The sequence below is a fragment of the Carcharhinus amblyrhynchos genome, chromosome 10 (assembly GCF_965287045.1).
Source record: "Carcharhinus amblyrhynchos chromosome 10, sCarAmb.v2.hapA, whole genome shotgun sequence".
Lineage (NCBI taxonomy): Eukaryota > Metazoa > Chordata > Chondrichthyes > Carcharhiniformes > Carcharhinidae > Carcharhinus > Carcharhinus amblyrhynchos.
This window is the reverse complement of record NC_137333.1, coordinates 52410567-52430803: the sequence shown is the minus strand read 5'-3', so window position 1 is coordinate 52430803 and position 20237 is coordinate 52410567. Positions and strand designations below refer to the sequence as shown.

At 42.3% G+C, this 20237-nt stretch overlaps 1 protein-coding gene across 2 annotated transcripts in view; it reads left to right on the top strand.

Moving 5' to 3' along the window:
* The window catches only part of LOC145349373 (coiled-coil domain-containing protein 81-like), an 86187-nt gene that overhangs the window by 45239 nt on the left and 20711 nt on the right, over positions 1-20237 (top strand). For both annotated transcript variants that reach the window (XM_080197891.1, XM_080197892.1), the window contains exons 8-10: positions 5263-5383; positions 10395-10541; positions 14325-14432. In XM_080197891.1, coding sequence (XP_080054017.1) covers positions 5263-5383; positions 10395-10541; positions 14325-14432 — 376 coding nt within the window. The remainder of the gene's footprint in view (positions 1-5262; positions 5384-10394; positions 10542-14324; positions 14433-20237) is intronic.

Genomic DNA, 20237 nt, shown 5'->3' with positions numbered 1-20237 from the left:
CATTGCATCGTATCTGGCACTTTTTTCAGTTTGTGCTCTTAATTAATGTCCAGGTAAGTTTGTCTTACAATTATCCATTCATAACTGGTTATCAGAAGATGACTGATGTGTCCTAATCATTTTCAAGAGGGTATATTTTGTGTTTTTTGGAAAGTACCACTGAACTTTGGCTGATACTATGTCATGACAACCAAGGTAGTTATAATGGCAATGGTTATTTTTATTATGGCTTTTTTAATGCTTCTTGATGAGAGAAATTATTTTGATTATTTTTCTTATCCTGAGAAATTTTCAATAAGTTTTACTATTATGTGACCCTTTGTGTGTGACTGAACTCAAACAAATCATAAATCTTGAAATGGTGACATGCACAGCATTAATGAATTTGTAATCATGAAACAAATTAATTCATGAGGTGAGGAGATAAATATTATTGTCCCTTTATGACACTTGCAAACTTGATGTGAAAATGTGTACTGACACACCAATGCCTTTTTGCCTAACACATTTATTCAGGCAGTCTATTGACATAAGTCAGTCTAGTTCGCTTCAATAAATACAGTTTCTAGTTCAAAGAATCATTGAAGAAGTTACACGTCAACTACACCACTTAATTCCAACTTGTTTCAGTTTGCCTGTAACCTTGTTTTTAGTTGACGGCAACTGGGAAGTGGAATTACAATAGATTTCCAGCTGTAAAAATCAGTTAGTCCAGATGTATACAGGTGAACTAGTAAATAAATCAACTGGTTCCAATTATTCTTTCAACTGGAAATTGTACCAATTGAAGCCAAATGGCCCAAGTTAAAGCAAACTAACCAAGTTGGGATACCAACTGGCCTCCAGTTATAATCTTTAGTTATTCCAGTTGAGTTCAGTTGCAACTAATGATCTTAATTTTCAGTAGAAATCAGTAATGAATAATTGATATGTCCAACTGGTTTGACTGATTTTCTCTCAATAGGTTGTTTGAGTGCTTTTGAATTAGGAATCAGAAGTTCAACAATTGGAGAAATTGAGAATTAACTTGTTTGATGGGTATATGACTGGAAAATGAATTAATTGTGAAATGTGGGGCAGAATTTTCCCCAAAGAAATGAAGAGCCAAGCCAGTAAAATAGGGCAAGGGGAGAAAAATCAGGTTCGTGCCCAGTTTCTCACCTCTCATGATCTTGCCAGCTCCGTTTTGCCGGTGAAATCATTAACGAATTCTGGATGCTATTGTTCGGCCTCACTTACCATAGCCCTCTTGCCGGCCGAGGTCCTCATCAGCAAGGATCACAGGTGTTCCCCACTAACGGGGGCCAGATGCGATGGCCTCTCTGGTGGGACCAGAGTCTATTGAGGACTATGGGTGGTTTGGGGTAGGGTTGGGCCGGGCCCATGGAGTTGTGTCAGCCTGGCACTGCCCACCAGGCATCCTGGCAGTTCAAGTGGGCAGGGCCTAACAGGGGTGGGCAGCGGGGGGTGGGGCCTATAGAGATGGGGTCTGAAGAGAAGGCCAGATGATGGGTCAACAGGAGCTCTGTGGGGGTAAGGAAGAGGGGAACTCTGCAGTGGGAGATAGTTGACAGGCCAGGGCAGCAATTGAAGCGGCAATTGGCTGACATGGCAGTTGGAGGAGGGGGTGTAATCTGCTGGGGTGGCAATTGGTGTAGTGGGGGGCAATTGGCTGAAGTGGCAATCAGTAGGGGAGGGCAACGTCTGTGGGGGGAGGGTGTGGTAACAGATCTCCCAGTACACTGTGTGTACTATATGTACACACTGAGAGATCAGGGCGCCTGCCTGCACAATTGTGCCCCTAGAACTCACAGATGGGCTGAGGTTCCATCCCCCTATCTCCCCATCCCCACTGGTGAGATTTACATTACGGCTCCTGTTATGCACAGAGTGCCGTAAATTCCCATTACTTACCTCTCTAAAAAAAAACAGCGAGAAAATCTACTGTTTACTTGCCCATATAACACTTGGGGGCAATCTTACCAAAATAATTCTAAATGCCAAATGAGCGTGAAAATAGGAGAAAATCGCACTTTTTTTTGGGTGAGTTAAAAATCAAATCTTACCTCACTTTAAGGAAAAAATGAAGCAAGGTCTGTTTCTCATCAGTAGAGGGAGAGGGCAGAACCTAAACTCACCATGTGAGTGGCAGCTTGCAACAGAGGGTGCCATTAAGACAAAGCAGTCATGGAATAGTTGTCTGAGGAATGTGCCAATGCAGGTATTTCACCTGGGTGTTTGCTGCCACCTCGCCATTGGAGCAGACACAATCAATGTCGTCTGCGTCCAGTTCGATGGCTCAATTCTCAAGTTCTGTGTGGACCTTACTGTCAAGCACTTCACTCCTGATCTGGGACCTCTCCATTTATTGTGTGTGAGCTTGACAGGTGAACAAGGCACATGTCAGGACAGATGACAAGGATGCCTGGCATGCGTGGGTGGTGAGTGGAGCTATGGACAGGATGAGGATGTGATCTCTAAAATAGATGATCCAGATGGAGATGTGAAGGTGTATGTGAGAGAGTGACTGGTGATGTGCCCGAGCTGGCAATGTGTGAGACCAATGTGAATATGTGATGGGTTTGTGAGTTGAGAATGTTAAGGTGGTTGACTTACCCTGACAGCACAGATGAGATCATTCATCCTGTTCCAGAATTGGGTAGTTGATCTCTTCTTCACCACATTGACACTGACTACCACTGCCACCCAAGCTGGAATCCATTGTGCATTATTTTACAATTACTTGTAGTATAAGACCATACAGTCAGGCACAACACAAAATATTTATCACATTATTATGAACAATCTTGACCTTGTTTAGGCCATATTTTGGGATACAGTGCAGTTGTAGTGTCCACGTTAAAGAAATTATAGAAGCTTTGGAGAAAATGAAAAGATAATTAATAAGGGTAATACTGAGAAAATATATTTACCAAGTAAGGATGACTCACTTAGGCTTTTTTTTTGAAAAGAGTGCTGAGGCGTGATTTAGTAAGTGTTCTTTAAAATTAATGGAGGCATCTAATAGGATAGAGGATAGAGATAGAGCAGGTATTTCCACTTGTGGGAAGACCAAAACCAAGGGCCACAAATATAAGGTAGTCACCAATTAATCTAATGGGGAGTTCACTGACATAGAAAATAGTTTTGCAAAGGAAGTATAAGTAGCTGGAGGCTAAAATAAAAAGCAGAACTTCAAAGGTAATAATTTCTGGATTATTATCTGAGCCATGAGCAAAATGGCAAAGGGTAAGTAACATTAGGGATTTAAAGGTATGGCTGGACTCCGGGGAAGTGCTGGAAGATTGGAAAATGGCTAATGTTACGCCGCTGTTTAAAAAAGGTAGCAGACAAAAGGCAGGGAATTTTAGGCCAGTTAGTTTAACGTCTGTAGTTGGAAAAATGCTAGAATCCGTCATCAAAGAAGAAATAGCGAGGCACCTAGAAAAGAATGGTTTGATCAAGCAGACGCAGCACGGATTTGTAAAGGGGAAGTCGTGTTTGGCGAATTTATTGGATTTCTATGAGGATGTGACTAGTGCAGTAGACAGAGGGGAACCGGTGGATGTGGTGTTTTTAAATTTCCAAAAGGCGTTTGATAAGGTGCCTCACAAAAGGTTGCTGCAAAAGGTTAGGGTGCACGGATTTGGGGGTAAGGTGTTAGCGTGGATAGAGGATTGGTTGTCTAATAGGAAGCAGAGAGTTGGAATCAATGGGTGCTATTCTGGTTGGCAGTTGGTGACTAGTGGAGTGCTGCAGGGATCGGTGCTGGGGCCTCAACTGTTTACCATTTATATAGATGATCTGGAGGAGGGGGCTGAGTGTAGGGTAACGAAATTTGCTGATGACACGAAGATGAGTGGAAAAACAAATTGCGTGGAGGGTGTGGAATGTCTGCAGAGAGATCTGGATAGGCTGAGTGAGTGGTCGAGGACCTGGCAGATGGAGTATAATGTTAGCAAGTGTGAGGTTATCCACTTTGGTAGAAACAATAGTAGGAGAGATTATTATTTAAAAGGTGAAAAACTGCAGCATGCTACGGTGCAGTGGGACCTGGGGGTCCTTGTGCATGAATCACAAAAACCCAGTCTGCAGGCGCAGCAGGTGATCAAAAGGCAAATGGAATGTTGGCCTTTATAGCAAGGGGGATAGAATATAAAAGCAGGGAAGTCTTGCTGCAACTGTACAGGGTACTGGTGAGGCCGCAGCTGGAGTACTGTGTGCAGTTTTGGTTGCCGCACTTGTGGATGGATATATTGGCCTTGGAGGGATTGCAGAGAAGGTTCACTAGGTTGATACCGGTGATGAGGGGGTTGGCCTATGAGGGGAGATTGAATAGGCTGGGTCTGTACTCATTGGAGTTTAGAAGGCTGAGGGGGGATCTTATAGAGACATATAAGATAATGAAGGGGATAGATAGGGTAGAGGTAGAGAGATTCTTTCTGCTTAGAAAGGATAGCAGGACTAGAGGGCACAGCCTCAAAATAAGGGGGGAGGGAGCAGTTTAGATCGGAGTTGAGGAGGAACTTCTTCGCTCAAAGGGTGGTGAATCTCTGGAATTCTCTGCCCATTGAAGTGGTGGAGGCTACCTCGCTGAATATATTTAAGTCACGGGTAAATAGGTTTCTGATAGACAAGGGAATTAAGGGTTATGGGGAGAAAATGGGAAAGTGGAACTGATCCACTTCAGATCAGCCATAATCTTATTGAATGGCGGGGCAGGTTCGAAGGGCTAGATGGCCTACTCCTGCTCCTATTTCTTATGTTCTTATTATGTTCTTATGTTTTAGTCCAGGATGAAAGTTGTTTAGGGAGTGATATTAATCTCTCTGACATGTTTATCATCAAAGTAACATATTCTGAGCTGAATACTAGAAATGATTATTTCATATTACATACTTAGTTAATTTGAGAAATGGACTGTTTGTCTGCCCCAGGATACTTTGGAAAAACACTAATTGAGATCCTGAATCTATTTTGTTTATATTAGTTGTAACCTGCAATCCTTTCAATACAATATACAACGATTTGCTATGAACTGTTGTAATGAACTTAATTTACAGTTTTCATCCTTTCATAATTTAAGTTAGATGTTTTCAGATCCTTATAGGAGGAGCACCACTTGCCAGTTGATTGATAATGTTAAATTTTGTGGTTTTCTGCAATATTTGTTGTTACATAAGAGAAGTAATTTATAATAAATTTGTTGAAAGTTGAATTTGGATTGCAGTGGATTGTATGTTTTTCTTGCTACATCCTTAGGTTGGCTTCTCCACATCGTTCTTCATCCTGTCAGCCTAGTGTTCAACATACAAATCTGCAGGCACTGAAACGTAAAACGCCACCAGCCACTGTCTGTACTGACCATTGCAGGGCAGGACAGGTATGTACTTCTTTAAGTACTAAGGCATTTGAATTGTTGTGGCAGGGTAGGTGGTAATTGCATTAAAAAAAGAAAATTTAAACATGCAAAATTACATTTACACAGTTAAAGTCAGTCTTACAAACATTTCCTTCAAAAGATTTGAATTTAGTTAGACTCACAAATAAACATTTTTTTTAGACAACAGTCCCAAGACATAATTGCTGAAAGGTACCCTCTGTTGCTATAAGGGAGGTATTTCACAGGGCTTCTCCCTCCTCCTCACTTGATTGTGGAAATCCAAAGCCCAAAACAAAACCCTGCTTCTTAATATAAACAGACACTTCTCTAGAGTTTCTGGAGACAGATAAAATTGCATCTTTGACAGCTCTCTCTGAGGACAGCACTCTGCAGATCATTCCTCACCAGAGCTTCGAATCTTTCCTTCTGCTACAGAGTGCTATTTTGAGAATAGAGTATTCTTATAAACCTTTTCTCCTTTGTAATTGTGTTACTAGCATATGTTGAAGGGTCTAAGCATCTGTGGGTTTTAGAGGGCTTTTCAGTCTGCAAGCAATACCTGTTTTATTTTTGCTCCTGTTTTCATAGTTACTACTGTTATTATTGTTTTGCTGAGTTGCTGTTATTGTTAAACCTCGTTATTAACTTATATAAGGTCATTTTTAAACAATGCATTTGTCTACTTCATTTGTGGTCTCAAATTGCCACACTTTAAACATGTTTTTTCTCTTTCATCTTTGAAACCATTGTTCGTACACTTATTTGGAAGTTACCTTTCCCAGAATGTAAAAATCTTTCATGTATTCCTCATGGCCACTATCTTAGGGTAGAATAAATTTAATAACTTTATTTATGATCTTTACCAGTTGCAAATCTCTTTTCTATTTCTCTTTGAAATTCAACAACTAAAAGAGCAAATCTTCACTTATCTCGTAATGCAAATGTCTACTCAGATTATATTTACATGTAATCATTTTAGCTTGTTCATCTCCATTTCAAATGCCTGTTTTTACACTGAGTTCTTTTGATGACTTAAACCTTGCAGCCTAACTGTTTTCAGCTTAAGTAAATTAGTCACACACACACAGCCCCCACAAACTTGTTTCAGAAAAAAAACACAGTAATATTGTAAAAAATGTTACTTTCTTCACAGAATGGACATATCTTATTATTTACTATAAAACCATTACAGTATTGTAGATATGGAGGGGCACATCCATTAAAACATAGAAACATATAGAAATACAGAAAGTAAGAGTAGGAGGAGACCATTAGCCCATTGAGCCTGCTCTGTCATTTACTATGATCATGACTGATTGTCCAACTCAATAGCCTGATCCTAGCTTCCCCCCATATTCTTTGACCCCTTTTGTCTCAAGCACTATATCTAACTGCTTCTTGAAAATATTTAATGTTTTAACCTCAGCTACTTTCTGTGGTAATGAATTCCAGAGGCCAACCACTCTCAGGCTGAAGAAATTTCTCCTTATCTCTGCCCTAAATGACCTATCCTGTATTCTCAGACTGTGATTCCTAGTTCTGGACATCGCCACTGCCTCCTCCCCCTCTCCCCACTTCCCAATTGGGAACATCCTTATTGAATCTACTGTGTCTAGTTAGAAGTTTGTAGGTTTCTTTCAATTTTTATAGGCTTCTTATTCTTCTGAACTCCAACTAATACAATCTTAACTGATTCAACCTCTCCTCATATGTTAGTCCTACCATCCCAGGAATCAATCTGGTAAACTTTCTCTGCACCCCCTCTAGAACAAGAACATCCTTCCTCAGGTAAGAAGACCAAAACTGTACACAATATTCCACTAAGGCCCTGTATAACTGCACCAAGACACCCCTGCTCCTGTACTCAAATCTTCTCACTTTTTTTTATTGCCTGCTGCACCTACATGCTTACATTCAGTGACACCCAGATTTTATTGCACATTCCCCTCTCCTGATTTATGGCCATTCTGATAGTAATCTATCTTTCCATTTTTGTTACAAAGTGGATAATCTCACATTTATCCAAATTATACCTCATGTGCCAATCATTTGCTCACTCACTCAACTTGTCAAAATCACATTGAAGGATCTTTGCATCCTCCTCAAACCCCACCCTCCCACTTGGCTTTGTGTCATCTGCAAATTTGGAGATATTACATTTAGTTCCTTCTGTTAAATCATTAATATATATTAAGAATAGATTGGGTCGCAGCACTGATCCCTGCGGTACCCCACTAGTTACTGCCTGCTATCTGAAAAAAGACTTGTTTATTCCCAGTCTTTGTTTCCTACCTACCAACCAATTTTCTATCCATCTCAATACACTACTCCTAATCCCGTATGCTTTAATTTTACGCGCTAATCTCTTATATGGTATTTTGTCAAAAGTCTCCTGAAAATCCAATGCGTATGTTTTCTCCTTGAACCAATATTTGATCTTGAAGGAGCTTCAGCACATGCAATTTATGTTAAAAAATAGTACTTAAAGGCATTTGGGGCAATTCTTTTGATTGTCCATGCCATGTGTTTGTTTTCATAGGGAACTATGGCATTGAAAAAGAGTAAGAAGTCTCACAACACCGGGTTAAAGTCCAACCGATTTATTTGATAGTAAATTTATTTGACAGTAAACTCACAAGCTTTCGGGGTTTGCCCCTTTGTCATGTTTATATGTCATGTCTTTCATGTCATTTCTATAAGATTGTTGGGATCTGGATAGGCTAAGCGAGTGGGCGAGGACCTGGCAGATGGAGTATAATGTTAGCAAGTGTGAGGTAATCCACTTTGGCAGAAATAATAGTAGGAGGGATTACTATTTAAAGGGCAAAAAGCTGCAGCATGCTACGGTGCAGAGGGACCTAGGGGTCCTTGTGCATGAGTCGCAAAAACCCAGTCTGCAGGTGCAGCAGGTGATCAAGAAGGTGAATGGAATGCTAGCCTTTATAGCGAGGGTGATAGAATATAAAAGCAGGGAGGTCTTGCTGCGACTGTACAGGGTACGGTGAGGCTGCAGCTGGAGTACTGTGTGCAGTTTTGGTTGCCGCACTTGCGCAAGGATATTTTGGCCTTGGAGGGATTGCAAAGGAGGTTCACCAGGCTGATACCGGAGATGAGGGGGTTGGACTATGAAGAGAGACTAAATAGACTGGGTCTGTACTCGTTGGAGTTTAGAAGGATGAGGGGGGGATCTTACAGAGACGTATAAGATAATGAAAGGGATGGATAGGGTAGAGGTAGAGAGATTTTTCCCGCTTAGAAAGGATAGCAGGACTAGAGGGCACAGCCTCAAGATAAGGGGGGGGAGTTTAGATCAGAGTTGAGGAGGAACTTCTTCACTCAAAGGGTGGTGAATCGCTGGAATTCTCTGCCCGTTGAAGTGGTGGAGGCTACCTCGCTAAATGTATTTAAGTCACGGGTAGAAAGGTTTTTGAGGACAAGGGAATTAAGGGTTATGGGGAGAAAGCGGGAAAGTGGAACTGATCCACTTCAGATCAGCCATGATCTTATTGAGTGGCGGAGCAGGCTCGAAGGGCTAGATGGCCTACTCCTGCTCCTGTTTCTTATGTTCTTCTGTCACGTGAATGGAGAGTTCTGGCCTCAGACAGAGCATATAACAGCACCCACAGTTTACAGATTACTGATTAGAATGCGAGTCTTTACAACTAACCTGCTATTCAAGTCTTAAAGATGCAGACAATGAGAGTGGAAAGAGCATTAGGCATAGGTTAAAGGGATGTGTATTGTCTCCAGACAGTACAGTAAGTGAGGTTTTACAAACCTGGGTTTGCAGAACTCTCCATTCACCTGACAAAGGGGCAAACCCCGAAAACTTGTGAGTTTACTATCAAATAAATTGATTGGACTTTAACCTGGTGTTGTGAGATTTCTTATTGTGTTTACCCTAGTCCAACACCGGCATCTCCACATCATTGAAAAAGAGCAGAGGCCTATAGCAGTAATTCTCAAACACATTTGGGTATAATGAGCATTTCTGAAGGGCTGCCAATGGAAAGAAGAAATTGGCACCTGAAAGCAGATGGAAGCTTTATTAAAATATTCAAAATACACCATATAAACTTTTGTCTCAATTTACTTGGCACTGGGCTGTATATAGAAATAAGTTAAAGGGCATATAAGATTTATCCAATAGTTTTCCTCCCCCTTTAGCTTTGACAATGGTTTTTAGTCAGTTGAGGTATCTTTTTAGTCATTCAAAAGATTTTATGTCATGTGTGCTCTGCCCAAAAGCAGGTCCTTGGCTCATTGACTGCTGATTCTTCATCCCGAGCCAATTTCTTTACAATTTTTGTAAGTGGTGGTTTGCCATTACATTTCACACTCAGGCAGAGCAAGGAGGCAGATCTCAAGCTTACCTCAGCACAGCAACAATTGAACTTATACTGTTGGCGTTATTCTGAACCACATACTAGTGATCTAAACTAACTGACATTACATTATGATATGTCCCATTAATTGTCCCCAGCTCTTTCGCACCAATTTTAACTCAGGGTATGAATTAGGCAGAGAACAATCTCACATGATGTTCCCATCATAAAGCCTGCACCATTTAACTCATAGGCCTTATTTTAATCAGATTGGCGGGCTGCTCTCTACCAATCTCATGGCAAATTGGACAGCCCTCCCACAGGGCACATGCAACTTCTAATGAAATTCTTGAGGCCTACTTAAAGCACAAATGCATCTTATAATAAGGTTGCATCCACTGAGTCTGCTTTTGCTTGTGAAATTCAGCAAGTCTTTCTGTAATGACAGGTGAATCAAAAAGCTCTTGCATTCCAGATATTTCCTTGAAGGAACCAGTAGACAAAGTGAAAGTACAAACTGAACAATTGTTCTGGACAGAGGAGTCAATACAGAAATGTTTATTGTTTTATATATATAAAACAAGCTTTTAAACTATGCACTAAATTATCAAATGTGTATTTGCAAGCTATTGGAATATGTCTTAAAAAGGAGGGGAATTGAATGTATTTGCTGTACGGTGTTGCAGGAGCTGTGCTATCTTTGCATGCAGCGAGCTCTGAAGAATTTCCCTATTGATCTTTCGGAGAACAGGAGAAAAAAGGAAGAAGAGAATGAACAAATATTGCAGCAATACCAGCAAATAAAAGATCAGGAGGCATCCTTCCAGGAGCAGGTATATAACAAATATGAATAACTTGTTAAGTGCAGAATTCTGTTGAAGTATGCAACCAACATACTCATAAATGATCGTTTTATTGAGAACTCAACCATTTGGGCAAGGGCTTAAAATAAGCTAGCTGGGATTATTGTATGTTTGGGTAGGGTGTATAATGGGCAACGCATCCAACACTAACAGTTTTATGCCTTGCCCTTATAAGGACTGATTTTTCTTTTCTTAGACAGTTGTACTTAATGAAGGTATCCTATTAGATGCTGGCACTGTGTATACTTTAGAGGGTTGCACAGATCTGTTGTCTGTAATGACTCATTAGGTACAAGGGGGCTGCAGCTGGAACAGGGGTGAAAGATTGCCCAGGTACCAGCTGCTCAGAGGATGAAGACGCACGAGTTCTGTTGCAGAGAACTTAGTTGAGGACTTTGAAAGGACAGCCTACAAAAAAAGGCTGATCAGCATGCACACTGAAATGCTTATACAAAAAATGCTGGAAATAGTCAGTATTTTGGCAGCAACATTTCTTTCCACAGGTGCTGCCTGACCTGCTGAGTATTTCCAGAATTTTGTTATTATTTCAGATTTCCAACATCTGCAATATTTTGCTTTTTTGCTTGGTCCATTGGCAGATCTACCAGAAAGTTGGTTGTCACTGCCAAAAAGCATGGAGGAGTCTGATTCCAATTTTACATAGGTTTTACACAGAGCTGGAGCCAAGCCTTTCCAGTGTGTAAGTAGTGGTCAACTCCACCTGCAGACCCATCCATAGTACAGCATCTGATGGCTAATATCTCAGCTTCAATTGCAGGACAAGTCATGCAATGTCTGAGTGCACCAGTGGAGTTGGCCAACATTTTCGCACTGCAAAAGATATGTTTGATTCCTCCATGTTCCTTGTCAATGACCACAGCCAATGGCAGGCTTGTCAATGTACCAAGCATCTCATTATGCATATCCATCAGCTTCTTCCTGTCTGCTGCCCTATTAAACTTCTAACTGTGCCTCAAGAACACATGTGTGCAACCATTCCTTAGGGAAGCTGCCTCCTTGCCTGTGCTTATCTCATGCCCTGACTGCAGTCCAGCCTGAAGTATGCCCAGTATCAGTATCTGAACTAGTGGCTGAGAATGTGAATTTGAATGAATGTTCCTTCATCACCATTCACTTTTCGACATCCACTTTTTATTCCTACACCACTGTCTGAAAAGTAGTGAATGAAAGGCTAACCAACAGAAGAAAGACACAAGAGTTGGAGTGCAGTGAGAGGAGATGAGTGAAGCAACAGGTGTATGCTTAAACACTCCGAAATTTGTGAATGAAAAGGGATTGTGGGATGAAGGGCAAGTGGGATATGGGTTGGAGGATTAAGTATTAACCATCGCATTCAATGCTTTCAGCTCTGTTGCTGTTCACAGCCTCGGTCATTACCACTAATGATCTTGAATTCTGCCTCTTCCATCACAGGACATATAGCTATGCCTTCACCCAACCAATTAGTTATTGCGGCCTCCAGCTTTGCAACACATTATCCTGCAACAGGGAAGACGTTTTGTCAGTATGTGTGGTGCAATATGTTTGTGTACTATTGCTGTCTGGTTTAATATCTGGTAATGTGTGCAAGCTGTGAGATATGGACAAGACATTTGCGGCAGTGTAACATCTATGAGGGTGACATGACGCATATGAGTGTTTGGTATGTATCACGATTGATGGGAATTGTTGGTAGGTGAGTGATGAGGTGTGGTATAATGAGACTATAATGGGCAAGTTGTTGGATTTGAAAATGCATTTACTGACTTTTGCCAATCGTGTGAAGTTATTGGATACATTACACTTGTTCAGGCCCTTGGGACTGCACTCCATATCGACCAGGTGCTTGCTCCCAATATCTTTGGAAAGTTTGGCTGGAAGGCCTCCTGATGATGGGATGAAATTACTCTGCATCTCCTCAAATAAGGCCTCTAGTACAGTGATGGAAAATCATTCTGTTCTCCTAGCTCGCATTCTCTTCTGCAACAAGTTCCAATGCTTGCTCCAGCTTTAATACACCTCCCCTATAAGAGTTGCAGGTTGATGTTAAGTACATGTAGACCACATTTAAGTTACATTAGCTTGTTACAATTTTGTGCCTTCCATTCAGGTTTTATGCTGGGCTGGTTGTATGCAGAAATCATATAAATAAGTTGGCAGTATGAAATTTGCACACTCCTTACATCAAAAGCATCTAGCAGAAGTTAATCATGCTTCACAATTCCTGCATCTATTTTCAGGCTTCATCGAATTTTGCAGCTCTTAGCTGACCTTTCCTTCTCTTCTTCAGGCACTGAGGCCAGCAGGAATGCACGTACTGTCACAGTAGCTTAGATCAGCCATATCAGAATGGAATCATGATTAAATCTATAAAACTGTAGTTGATTTCAATGACAAGAAATTAGGGAAGTTTCATATTTGCCTTTTGGACATTAGAAGAGCTTTGACATTTCTCTTTATTTGCATATAAAATGAATATTTGACTCTGCAGTGTCCTGAGCTGTTTTGCCATATGATAATCCATTGCAAAAAGATTAATTAGATTATGGAGAGAGCTTAATTATTTGTGTAAATGGGAAAAAAAGGTTACAGAACATTTACTAAACTCTCTTTTCGACATAATGGGCAGAATGTAATTGCCTAGTTGGGATTAAATAAATTTGGCTTCCTGGAATGGCTACATTGGGTTTGCCACCAGTTTTCCAGCCAATAGACTGGGGTTATGGTGATTACATTCTGCCCATTATGTCCAAAACACCAATCTATTGGCTGGAAAACTGGTGGCAAACCCAATGTAGCCATTCCAGGAAGCCAAATTTATTTAATCCCAACTAGGCAATACCTGTGTGTCATTAAACCCCCCGGATCCTGTGATTTGAATTCCCCTTGACCACCACGCAGCCCCCATTCTCCACCTCCCCCTCCATCTAGGAATCCTGCTGGAAGGTAGACATTCTGCCACTGTGAGCTACCAGCCAACTGGAAGCCATCGGTTCTCTTGTACCAGCAATGACAATGGGAGCAGTGTCGACTGCCAGTACTAGGAAACAGGTGAATGGTGCAGACTCACTGGGGTCACACAAGAAGGTCCTGGTGAGGGTGGTGGGGCTTGTTTTAAGGGGTGTGAGAACCGTTATTAAGTACCACTGGCAGCTCATGAGGCCCTTAAGTGATCCTTAATTTGCCACTTAAGGCTTCTCCTAGCTCATATTCTCTTCTGCAACAAGTTCCAATTGACCTCCAGGCTGAAAAGCTGCCCTCCTGTCATTGACTATATCCAACAGAGGTGAGAATGCAGCAGAATCTCTATCCAGCATCATCCCGCTGATCACATGACTCCCCACCTCTGAACCTGCCTCCAAGCATTAAATTGAATCCAATGCCACAATTGCATTACAGTTGTATTATATAGTTGAATTGATTATGTTGATCGAAAACCTGGAACTTAGCATTGAGTGGAAGTTTTATTAGACCAATGATCTAATATTGAGAGAAAATATAGTGACATTTAATGAACTCAAGGGGAGAGATGCTTTCTACACCAATATCATCTTCTAGATGTTTATATCTTTAAACAAGATTATTAAAAGCAGCATTTTTGCTTGTCATGTTATTTATTATGGCTTAAATGTACACCAATATAAATAGTAGTTTCTTCCATTTTGTTTACTTAAATGGCAATGTGTGCTACAAATATCATTTTCACCATCTTCTTCTTAATTGTAGCACATGTGTTCCTGTTGTTTTTTTCAGTGTGAAATGTTGGCTAAGAGAGAATTCAATCAAAAGATTTCAGCTTTCAACATGGGAGTGGCTGAAGCCAAAAAGAAATTGAAGAACTCAAAATGCAAAGACTCTCATGTAAGACAAAAACAGCCGACCAAGAATCTGTTTTGAGAACTGTTTTTGTTTAAATAGATTTGACCTCTGATCTTAAAGACCCAAGGCTTTGATTGGAACTTTCCGGCTGTTTATGCCAGTGAGATCTTCTGGTCCCTGGCAATGGCTCTCCCATTGGGGTATCCAATGGGAAACCCAATTGACAATGGCACCACCAGAAGGTCCTGCCAATGGTGAGCTGTCTTTGCTGCCGCAAAACATGGGTCGCGTGGAAAAATCCTGTCCTTTATATTTCAAAGTCAAAAGCCAATTACTTGCTCCAAAGGCAAAACAAATGTAATCAATTATGTATTTTAAAAATATTGTGATTCATGTAGGTAGAAATTCTGGTGACACAAGGGCAGTGTTGGGAGTATGTCATTGTAGAAATTCATGACTTGTCTCAAATTCAGGCGTTGGAACATTAACTTAATTGGCTAATACCTTAATTAGTAATAATGCATCCAAGTCACCCATTCAGTAGAAGAAACAATGTCAGAGAAGTATCTTATCTAAAAGAGAAAGTATGGGGTGAGCTTACCAAAAAAAATTCGAAGTGCTGAACAAGAAGACTGGAGTTTCAGATTTGCTTTTTCAGCGAGTTTAAAAAAAAGCAATCATGTGGCACTTAGTTAAAAAAAAGTGCCAGAATGTGATTCTCGTCAGTCAGCAGGGAGAGAGCAGAGCCCAATCTTGTCAGTGAAGCCGGCTGCTGAGCTCTAGGCGTGTCATTGCGCAGACACCCTGATTTCCCAGTGTACTGTATGCATGTTGTGTATAGTGCACTGGGTGATTGCCTGACACTCCTCACTCCCCCAATGGCGTTCCTCCCACCCGGACATTGTCCACCCCACCTTCCCTGATCTCTGACCCAGCCAATCAACACCCAGATCCCCAATTGTACGCTGGCCCAGCGATCATGGAGATTGATCATTTCCCCCCTCAGTGGGCAGTGCCAGGGTGCCAGCTGGGCAGTGCCACGTTGCCACGCAGGTAGTGCTAGGCAGGCACTGTCCAAGGACCACTGCCCCGTCTTGCCCCTGCCAACATGGGGGATTTCAATAGTCTTTGTTCCCACCAGCGAAGTCATCATATCTGGTTCCCACTGGTGGGGACCATACATGATCCTCGCTGATGAAGGCCTCAACTGGCGAACAGGTAAGCGCAAGTGAGCCTAGATGATAGTAATGGTAATCATGTTATGATTATTGAAATTTGCTCCACGCTTGCCAGCAAAACAGGGCTGCTGAGAACGCAACCCAATTTTTTTTTTGTCTCTCGCCTGATTTCACTGGTGAGATGAGTCAGTAAGGTTGCCCCCATAGACCCATTGAGTCAAAGAAGTACGATGGTGTTAGACTTTTATTAGAAGCTCGCAGGCTGGGCTACAGCAAATCAATTGTAATTAATCTCTCCAAAATGGACTACTATTTGATTATTTTTGTAATTGAGGCTCACCTGTGGCTGACATGTGTGGTCATGCTTTTTGCAAATGTTGTTACAGCAGAGTTATCTGGCAGAATTCCCATAGTGTCCAGGAATACCCAGAATCTTCATGTGTCTCTTCTGACCAAAAGCCTGAACTCTGCCCAATTTTTAGCAGTGGGTCTATGACTAGAACACTATTAAATTTACTGGGGCATCTTTTTAAAAGATTGATGCCTTGCAGTCAATTGAATTGAGCTCAACCATTAATTCATTATGGAAGCAAGTGAAGAGGGCACTCAGTAAAGCATATACCTTAGCCACACTGTGTTATCAATGTTATTACAATTATGCAGCTCTTCCTTGAGGCTTTTCCCTGCCTGAGTTGATGCTCTGAAATTACAAAGCTGATAAAGATATTTTTTATTAAGAGCTTCCATCACACTGAGGGGGCTTCAGGTCAATCCACATCCAAGAACCTGCTCTGAAAATTCTGTTCACATTTGACAGTTGTCAGAAATTCCACCACGGTAGTTGAAACAATCCACAACATTAAAATAATCAAAAACATTCTAAATAAACAACCCACAAAAGTATAAAATAAGTCATTTTGTCCTCTTTCCCAATGTTAACATATCTTTTAGGAAATTCGGATCTGCATCTTTGACAAAATCTAATCAGTTCTTCCTTAGGCCTTGCACTATTTGTGTAAGGTTTCATTGCATTCCATCCATTATTTTTTGAGATTGATTGATTGTACAGACAGCACAGTGGTTAGCACTGCTATCTCACAGCACCAAGGTTCGATTCCCAGGTTGGGTAACTGTCTGTGTGGAGTCTGCACATTCTTCCCATGTCTGCATGGTTTTCCTCTGGTGCTCTGGTTTCCTCCCACGCTCTAAACATGTGTGGGTTAGGTGGATTGATCATGCTAAACTGCCCCTAGGTGTCGGGGGACTAGGTCAGGGAAGTGCATGGGGTTATGAGGATAGGGTCTGGGTGGAACTGTCGCTGGTGCAGACTCAATAGGCTGAATGGCTTCCTTCTATGATTCTATGATGTAACCAATGTTCTGGGGGGAGTATTTGCTAGTGCTGTTGGGGAGGATTTAAACTGATATTGCAGAGAGATGGGAACCAATGCAGCAAGTCAGAGGGAAGTAAAGTGGGGACAGAAACAAAAAGCAGTAAGTGGAAAAGTGGAAGGCAGAGAAACCAAAGACAAAAATCAAAAAGGGCCAGATTACACCATAATTCTAAGGGGGCAATAAATGCCAAAAAAAGACAATTTTGAAACTTGATGAGAAGTGCAAGAACCATAAGATCTCGCTGCAAGTGAGTAGTGCATTGCCTCCTGCTGCCACGAAACATGCTGTGGAGGGGAAGGAAAATCCCATCCTGCATGTCCTAGAGACTTGCAGATTTTATCAAACAGCATGTACTTTCAGTGGTTTGCAACAGGCAGAGAGAATATTGACTGTACTCAAATATCCCATGCTTGCAAAACTGAGAACACAACTTCTTACCATGAGATATGATTTCACAATTGGACAACACATGCTGAATAATCTCAAGTGCCTAAGAATTACACTAACGACCAATTTAGTATTACCAATCAGGCTTGCGGTGGAACTCACTTATGCTTTCTAGAAGCTACCTATCTTCATATATAGTGAGCTGGATATTGAGCCCTTTCTCACCATGCGTGGGAATGGAGGCTCTGCCTAAAAAATGGGGAGAGTTTGAAAAACTTGAATCTTGCTGGCGAGATTGCGTTTCCCGATTTTTGAAGTAACTTTGCTAGCAGAGTGATATGGAACACATCGGGGAAGGGCAGAAACCTAATTTGAATGTATCAGCATCTCATTGGCAAGCACTCATGCCAGATAGTGAGATTGCACAAAATATTCAGGTGGTGCCAGCATGACCTCACATTGCTGCCATTTACAACAGCTCTACATAAGCATGAACTTAACGCCTTCACCTCTGAAGGGGTTGGAGGCCAGGGATGAGACACAGACGGCCATTACTTCTCAGGCAATCCAACACTGAAGGGACACCAGGGAGAATGCTGAGGACGCATAGAAGTGCAGCCTGGGGCTGGGGCTGAGAGCCACTGTTGTTTTCTAGCATGGGGGAAGGGAGAGGGTGCTGAGGGTGGTTAGCATAAAGGCCTTAACTTATCTTCCCTACATTTCAAGTTGTCCCCTTGCTTCAACTGGATGTGCTGGTTACCAAGCAGACATTGCTTCCTGGCTCTTCCACGTTAGTGTTCAAAAAGTAGCTGAGTGGGTACCCTTCCTTGTTGGGAGCTTCAAGCTGGGAGACAGATGGCCACAACAGAGGGACAGTACTATGAGGGGCAACTATGAGGCCCTGGGGTCCTGCTTTGGGAGAGGCCAGGTTGCGTGAAGTGTGGGGATATCAGTGATGGGGAGCTACCCTGCCCCATGAGGCATAAAGACCCTCTCACTTGACAAAGGTTAAGTGAAAACCACAACCCTTACTCTGTCAATAGTGTGTGGTTGGAGGGGATTACTGGAAAGGAAGTTTAAATCCACTTCTCTGCAAACTCTGAGGGCAGGATTTTCTGGCCACACCCACCCTGAAACCAGAAAATCCTGCTCAAGGTCAACGGACATTTCCATGGTCCCTCCCCTTGCCCATTATGATTCCTGTGGCAGGCAGAATGGGAAGTCTGCCCCTGACTGTCAAGTACAGCAGTCAGAGGAACCTTATTATTCTTATTCAAGGGTGTTTAACTGAACAGCATTGAAGAGCCAGGAGAATGAGGCTGCCCTCCAAGGAATTGCTTGAAAAACTAATTGCATATCTCTCAAGATTCAGCTGTGTCTTGCCAGAGTGACTAACTGATGATTCCTTGAGGAGACCAGTGTGCCAGTTTAATAGCCAGAGCTAGTTCTATTTGCACCATCTGGAGACAAAGGTTAAATCTTTGGAACACCAAACCCCAAGAATGTAGAAGCATCTTGCAATTCAAGCCTCAACAATACACAGCTCGCACTATGCAGAACCCTTGGCAAAGTAGGATGGTGATTGCAGACACCATTCACCCTGTTCCATATCATGACTGTTACCATTTTTGAGGTGCCCCATTAGGATGCAGACCTTATTGTCATGCACTGTCTCAATGCTACTCAAGGTCATGACTTATGGTCTTTGGCTGGAGGTGGGGGTGGGGGTGAAGAGAACGGGGAATGTACAGGTCAGGTGCCATGATGCAATGGGAGCTCAACATTATTCATCCTTCTGGAGTACAGAGGAAGCTATTTGTTGAGGGTGTGGCTGTATTATCATGAGGAGAGCAGAAATTCACACAGGTAATGGGAAGCACTTTGCTGGAAGTCACAGGCAAATGGAGCGATGAGGGTCAGGGCTCTGTTAGGATTCCCCAGCACTCACTGTGGTGTCCTCACTCTTTCAGTGCATGATCCATCAGAACCATGGAACTTGTTGAGTTGGAATTGGGATCAAGATTGACCAGCAGCAGAGACAATGACATGCTGCTGCATGTGGCCAAGTCCTGTGGTCTGCAGCTGCTCAGGGAGCAGGACCACACCTAGAGGAACAATGTCAGAAACAGGTTGGCCAAAAATCTTCCAACGCTGATGTTCCAACGTTGTGTTGCCTGAGTTGCAGTGCCGGAGAAGACTGCGTCTGTCCTGCGGAACAGTGGACCACCCCTGTCACATGCCGCATGTTATGGCATCCTATGGAACTGCAGGACACCCAGTGCTCGTAGCCCTTAAAGTTACAGCTGTTCTGAAATTTTATTCTCACAGATCATTCCAGGGTAGCATCTTCCAGTCTGCCATCTACAAATGTATTAGAGAGGTGACAGGTGGCCTTGATGCTAGGGATGATATAATTATCAACTTTGACCAGGTCTAGGCAAACCAGGATACAAACATGATGTGCTTCACCCACCTAGCAGGGATGTCCCAGGCGCAAAGTCTGATGGACTGCATCTACATGGCTCTTAAGTCATCATGGCAGTGTGCAGTGCCATTCAGGAATTGCAAGGGCTTCCAGTCCCTCACAGCCCAACTCATCAGCAACCACACGGTGCACCTCTTGCTGGTGTGTATTCATTTCCAAGCGTGTCCCATGATAGTTACATCTTGGGCCACTCATAAAACTCAGCTGTCTTTGAGGGAAAGTGACTAAGTGACTGCTGGAGGGATGGCTGCTCAGGGACAAGGGAAGCGTACTCAGGAGGTGGCTGATGATGCCAGTGCAGAGGCCACATAAATACCTGTGGAGATACAATAAGGCTCATGCTTCAATGGACTGTTAAGATGTGGTTCTGGTGCCTGGACTAGTTGGTGGTGGTGGTGGGTGG